At 39.0% G+C, this 7,500-nt stretch overlaps 2 protein-coding genes across 2 annotated transcripts in view; both read right to left on the minus strand.

Moving 5' to 3' along the window:
- LOC136844887 (uncharacterized) overlaps positions 1 to 7,500 on the minus strand; it is a 239,130-nt gene that overhangs the window by 149,689 nt on the left and 81,941 nt on the right. The gene's annotated exons all lie outside the window — the stretch shown is intronic.
- The window catches only part of LOC136844882 (uncharacterized), a 96,779-nt gene continuing 96,119 nt past the window's right edge, over positions 6,841 to 7,500 (minus strand). The window contains exon 5 of the mRNA XM_067114169.1: positions 6,841 to 6,947. Coding sequence (XP_066970270.1) covers positions 6,856 to 6,947 — 92 coding nt within the window. The 3' untranslated portion in view covers positions 6,841 to 6,855. The remainder of the gene's footprint in view (positions 6,948 to 7,500) is intronic.

A 7,500-nucleotide genomic window follows, 5' to 3' on the forward strand; every position in this document is an offset into this window, starting at 1 on the left:
ACAGGTTTTTATGAGACAGACCGAGGAATAAAAAACCTCTTAGTGATAATAGACGCTCTTACACGGTATACTGAACTAATACCCATTAAAAAGTAAAACAGCTATTGAGTGTGCTAGGAAGTTTTATGAGTGCCATATATGCAGACACGGATCCCAAATATGATAATCTCCGACTCAGGAGAGAATTCAATAATCACTTCCTTAACTCATTGTGAGGTTCTTCAAATAAAAAAATCAATACGATGATCTACCATCCTGAATCTAATGGTTTGGTAGAACGTGTTAATAGAAAGGTGTTAGACATACTGCGTGTAAACAGGCGGTATGGACCCAAACTGGGATATTGCAATACCCACTGTGCCCAGTACCCTAAATAACAATTATCATACTTCAATCCGTATGTCTCCCCATGAAGCTGTTTACGGGATACCTGCTAGGTCACCCTTCGACATCCTGACACCGACAACTAGTTTGTCAGATCCATTGAAGGATATAATAGATCTTAGCCGGAGTAGATTTCAGACACTTTATCAAAAACCTCTTACAGGGGTCAAGTGTTAATGAAGAACGCACATGATAAAAAAGCTAAGGTCACAAAGCCTTACCAAGAAGGAGATACAGTATATGTACAGGTTATGTTAGAAAGGGCTAAATTGATTATACCTAAATTTGGAGTGTCCTTTCACAGTTATAGAAGTTTTAGTAGGTAACCGATTTAAAATTCAAAATCAGTCCGATACAACGGATGTTGAACGGTGTCTATCTCTCATGAGGGCTTAAGACAATGGTTTGTTATGAAAAAATTAATTGTTGTGATATATTTTTTTCTGTTAATCTTTATATATATCATTTGAGTGGTGCAATGTTTTTTTTAAATAAATCATTTACAAAATATTTTTGCAGGCTCAACATGAAGCTTGTCAAATTATACCACGCACTATTCCTATCAGTGTTTTTTTTGTGATGGGGGAAGAGTTCTGAAAATAACTTTACATCATGGTTCTATTGTAGAGAAATTAATAATTTCTTCTAACTGACAGTAATATAGTCTTAGTCGACATGAACGCTATTTTCATTAGCGAAAATGAAGTATTTAGCTTTCGTAAAATCGGAATTGACTCTTTGCTCAATCCCTTGAAGATTTTGCAAAATCATATTCATTTAACAATGATCCAACGTCACCTAATCAAGTTAGTGACACTGTTAATATGCTTTTCTGGGAATTAAGGAATAAAACATGCGAAGCTGAAATCTTAGCTCGTGATTTGCTTATGTGGTCAATGCCTCACGACGCTACAGAAGGCGTAACCCTTGTTCTAGTGGCATTAAACTTGGTTGGTTCCGTAGCTGGTCTTGGTTTAGAATTTCTAATCGGCTTAAACTTCGCGATCACGAGGTTAAAATCGAAAATCTGGAACATCAACATGCTGCATTAGCAGGAGAACTAAACAAGCAAAATCCAAGCTTTGAAAGGCGTAATTAGTAAAGTAAATGAACAATCATCGACGTTTCAATCAGGTTCATGACACTCAAGTTTTGTTAGCAACTGATGTATTATCATACTAAATTGATCATGTATCCTCAGAGTTTCAAGCTTTATTGAAAAATCAAAAGATTATGTAGAAGCTTATAACACTTGCTGCTAAGGCGTATTGTCTCCTCATTTGTTACCAATTAAAGATCTTGCTCAAATTATCAGTAATGCTCATGATAGAATGCGTATGTTCCAGTAGTAGCTTTTCATAAGATTGAATTTTATTACAGTTTGATCACAGTTAAAGTTGACTCCTGATAAGATCGTAATCGACATTCCTTTTAACCCATCAGACGCTTGGAAGGCGTATAAGATTTCGCCTTTTCCTACGTATGTACCTAACGTCTCGACGCCTATTATTATAATCTGTCAGCTCTAGTGTTGGTTTCCGCTAATGAGTGAAACTTATACGGTAGTCAGAGATCAAGAACTGTTAAATGATTGCTATGATGTTATGGGTTTTGGTGTGCAAGATCGATTTGTTTGAATTCAGGAATATATCAAATGTGTCCTGTTTCATGCGAATTGACTTAGTACTTAACAGAACCTCTCCCCATACACGTGAACATTGTTTGGTTGGTCTGGTTAGGTATAACGACAATCAGTTTCGTCACAGGCTTTTGAACGGCACGGCATTCGTCTTCTCTGCGGAGGCATACAGCATCGTTTGTCCGGACGGAACTAGGGCATCAGGGAACATGTTCGTCGTTAATGATGGTTGCACTGCCAACGTCGTCGCTAGTTATCCACGCTGCAGATACTATCATTCGTGGGCGTAATTTCTTCATCAATTACATCATTAGGGAAACACAAGGCTGCAAAACTGACAATTCCATAGTAAGCCCGTCGAAAACGTTATTGCAGCATTGGACCTGTTTTCTCCTGTGCATCGTTCTACTGTTCGCCACGACTTTATTCTTCTCTCTCTACGTGTTGATTGCCATCGGTATGCTGTTAGGGTCCGTGGGCGTAGTTGTAATGTTTTGGAAAAAGAACACGAGGATTGACGAAGGACATTGCGAAATCCTGTGATGGTCGTAGGTCCCATTCGATATGAATCATTGCGTTTTAGGGTTAAATAATGAGATAACTGGCCATTATTTTCATTAAAAACCCGACTGCACCGAGAAAGACTGAAAAGGCTTTTATTGCAGGGAGTAATAAATGCAAGGAGAAGAAGAAAATGGTGGTATTAACTGTACTCTTATATTATGGCTACATTTATTTCTTTAATAAAAATAATACATATGTGTTAATATATACATATAGTGGCATGTTGATCAATCAAGATATGCATTTCATAATCTGTTATCCATACTGGTTAATCTAACAGGATAACTATTTGGTTTATATAATTATCTACTTTACATAACCTCATCATATGATTATTATTATTGTTTTGTCTGGATACATTTTTAGCATTGATTTTAATCTTTATCTTTGCATATGTGTTCATGTAACTTGTGCACACAAATATGAAACATGTTTCTAGGTATGTTTACATGTGTATACGTATTATCTTTACATATATTGTCTATATGTGATTTATATCTAATCTTCGTTCACATTATCAGTATATTGAATATTGGAAATGTATAGCTTTGCTTTGCTTTTTGAGTAGTTATACTTAGCTCGTGAATGAATGTTTTGATGATTTCGTTCCTATTGTGTTTTACGTGGCCGAGCAAATGTCATGTTATGACATACAGAAAATGGAATCATAGTTCTATTCATGTTATATATTAAATGGACTTGGAAAAGTATATATATCTGTGGAGCACGACAGAGGTGTACTGCGCGTCACAGATCTAGGCCATCAAATCGTACATGTCAGCAGAACATGTCTGCAATGTATTGCTTTATAGACAGTATGTCAGCATAAGTCAACGTCCTCTTTTGTTCGAGCTGAGGGCTGTCACGTACGGTGAGGAAACTTCTTGTGAACGAGGTTATTGTGTGTTCATGTGTAAGTGATAGTAAATGCTATGATGTTGCATGGAAGTTTTAAGATAGATCAAAATGGGAATCATTGTGTAGACTCATTGTTACCCTGTTGTACAAACTTATCCAGAATATACACAGAATCCCATTATGGAGTTTGTCTAAATCTTACCAGAAGAACTTTACTATTCCCAAGACGATAAACCCATTGCACATCCATGGAGAGTCTTGAAGATGCAAAACAATTTCTCTGACTGCTAACCACAGTCCACGTAAACGAATGTAAGATGAGGATACTCTGGCAGAGTACTATATTTGGTGCCCTCAACACTGTATGGCGGAAAGGAACTCCACCTTCAATTGCCATCCTGGGCTTGGACCCCACATCCACACTGTCGTAGGCAAAGCTCGTCCAGAGCGTTCTGCCAGTACATCAACTTGGGGTCAGACATGGTTTATGACACCCTCTAGCCTTTCCTGAGCTGGGACTCAGCTTGTTGCAGCAACACTCCAGGACCCGTTTGGCGGCCTGTCCTGCTTCCGTGACTTCCTTGGTGGAGGCTCATCGATGGCAGAGGACAGGTCATTGGACGAACAGGGGACTAGTGTGCCACTGCCAGCAGGACTGTGAAAGGGCAGGATCAACAAAGGCAGGACCCTGGGCAGGAGGGTTGTCGCAAACAGCTGCAGCAGACTGTAAAGAGATGGGAACATGTACGAGAAAATGTAAATGAATGTACTGTGAAAGACAAGGCTGTGGTTTTTCATTAATTAAATAACCTATGCAATAAAGTTTCAGTAACTAATTTACGAAAAACAACGAAACAATAAAATAAGACATACCATCGGAAGTCCCAACACCTTTGGGCTTCTTTTATCAGACGATGTGAGGCTTGAGGAAGTGGAAGACGTTTAGTATCCACCTCTCACAGTCGTCAGTCATCTGCTGGCCCCCGACCACTTTTTTTCCACTGTGAGGCGTCCAAAGTGGGCACTGAGGGAGTTAAACTAGGTCCGGAGGTCAGTGCCTGATACAGGAGGATCAGATGACCGCCCTTCTCCTCAAATGCCCTGCACACCTTGCCTTGTGCTTGTATGCAGTCATGTCCTTTGTATATGAATTCTGCCTCCTGCTCCAACCACTCCCCACCAGCCTCTCATTTGTGTCTGAGAGGATGACAGAGGGTTCTTCTTGCAGCACACCTTTGCTTCATCAGTTCCAGGGCGGTGCCGTCAGCAGCATCCTCGTTGACGTCACGTCATTGGCGTGCCTTCACCTAGGGCGATGTTCTCGTCGTTGAATTGGCTGTCACTGGCCATGTCCACCTAGTCGGCCTCTTCGAGGCATCACCACATCCCCCTTCTCCATGGTGCGTGCAGGGGTGCCTCTGCAACAGGTGGTCTCTTGTAGAAGCTGTCTCAGCTCCTGGCTGGGATGTTGGAGGTTTGTGGCCCATTCCACAGTCTTTTGGTGTTTCCGTGATCTACTAACGAAGGCGCTGGTGGGGCGAAAGAAGGTGTTGCAGCTGCGTATCCGGGAGAGGAACCAGTTTCATAAACGCCCCTGTCATTTATACAACCGACACAGCGCTGTCTCTTCGTCTCGGGTACCAGTGGAGAGTGCTGTTGCCGTGTATGCTCTTGCACCACGTCAGGACCCTTTGCGGTGCTAGGTGGGAACAGAGAGCAGCGTGGGACCACCGCGTCATAGCCAGCAGGCACGCCGCCCACGCTACATATACTGCACAAAGCCGTGTGTGGAGCCACGCAAAATGACGGTTGACATGAGCATAAATGTATCTTTTGAACATGTCGAAACGTCCACGGCTCCCCACGCACACTGGGCAGGTGCATAGACCTCCCCGACTCCACCCACATGCCCACAATCTTAAATACGCATGACAGGACATTTTCGTAGTACTTAATGCAAGAGGTTCCCAACTACCAGTTCCGCTCATGCGTGCACTCATGACTTGATACGTGAATGTATGAAGCTGGGTCTTGGCCAGACACTAAAAAGCAGGAAGTACCCTTAACTGACGTATCATACGCCGTATTTTTGGCCAATTCCTCTGTAAACAGCCCATTCATCCACTGGTTCACAGTCCTCTCACTTACCTATCGAAGCAAATTCATGACCTCTCTCTTGTGAGATTAATCCAGACCTTTTGCTGATAGTCTGGAGGCCATGGCAGTGAAATGTTTAATTTCCTTCTTTATCTGTTATCACTCGTGGATGAGTGCCCTTAATTATGAATGAATAAAGCTTGGAGCCTGGTATGAGTATGCCACCTGAACGCATCCACAGATTTTTTTGGATGCAGTTGCTAGCCTCATGCCCATGCGTCACGTATGGAGGTTTTGCGTTAATGTCGCCTGACAGTCATTACTGGTCACCCTCCAGTCATTAGCAGAGTGAGGGTAAATGGGAAACAATTTGTGATGTATAAAATTATGAATGCATAACATTCAAAGTGTAATTTAGTCATGAGATTATTATTAATCGGGAAGGGTAATAAAATACCTCCAGTTGGCAGTAGGTAAAAGCCAATTAAGTTTTATTAACTCAGGTATAAAGCCAATCAAGTATAAACCAATCAAGTTATTTAAACACATAGATAAAGAAATGTCATAAATTGTCTTAGAAATACCATGACTATACAACTGAGACCATAATTACTATTATAGGCATTTGGTCTGTGTATTCCCTCTGTAACTGTTAAATTCCTTTCCTTGATAAATTTGTTTTGCTAAATAATAACAATGAATTAGAGAATTTATGTAATGCATGCGTGGATTGCATGCCTACAGTTTCCCAAGAAATTGTTACTTTCCTTTTGCGTATATTTCCATCAAGCTGTCTAATTTCGGTGTTCAGAATATTGTTGCTGCAAACGCCATGTTCATATTAAATAAACTTATAAATGATCACTGTGCAAAAGTTAAACTGTAACACTCCACTCCCTATAGCAGGTGATAGATTAAAGAAAATGGAAGGTGGGAATTAACTCTAGTTTCAGGAACTGTCACCCATTCATTGTTTACAGAATGATTGAAGGCATGGTATTTCTTTAATTTGTGTTCCATTAATAATAATAATAATAATAATAATAACTAATAATAATAATAATAATAATAATAATAATAACAATAATAATAATTTCTACGTTTTTAGTTCTTTCATAAAGGAAGTGCAATATATGTTCCTAAAATAATAATAATAATAATAATAATAATAATAATAATAATAATAATAATAATAATAATAATAATAATGATAATTTCCTACATTTCAGTTCTACGTAAGGAAGTGCAATGTGCAAATGAGAAAAACATAACAGTAAAAACAATTATACCAAGGAAGCTTCTTTTCCTTTTATTTATATCCTGTTGTTGTTGGTGCTGCTGTTCCTACTTGTCTTTTCTGTTGGCACTGGGTCAACAGAACACACCACTGCTGTATCGATGACTTCTGAAATGAGAAAAAGGTGAAAATGATACCACATGAGCACCTAAAAATCAAATGATATTAACTCTTATCCACTTTCTCTCCCCTCTTTGTCTCTCTGTGTTTGATTTTTTTTTGTGTTTATTTACATGCAGGTACGCAAACACACACACTAGCACGCACACACACACACACACACACACACACACACACACATACATATATATATATATATATATATATATATATATATATATATATATATATATATATATATATATATATATATATATGCATATATACAGGTAGTTATTATTGAATCCAGACTTGTAATTTCCCTACTTGAATAATTTCTTTCTTCATACTTCCATAAAAATCCATTCAAATTCAGAAGTGCATTTTGACCAATAATTTATCTCTGTTTTATTGTAATTGCAATAAAACATCTTTGGAATGGAGTATAAAATTTAAGCCAAAGATCATTCAGAGCTGAAAAGGAAACTGAAAGTAAAAAGTTTTAGAGTGTAACAGGAGGAAAACCTCGCGCTTGCACTACGAAACAATTGCTAGGAGAGGG

Source organism: Macrobrachium rosenbergii, chromosome 2 (genome assembly GCF_040412425.1).
Source record: "Macrobrachium rosenbergii isolate ZJJX-2024 chromosome 2, ASM4041242v1, whole genome shotgun sequence".
NCBI classification, from domain to species: Eukaryota; Metazoa; Arthropoda; class Malacostraca; order Decapoda; family Palaemonidae; genus Macrobrachium; species Macrobrachium rosenbergii.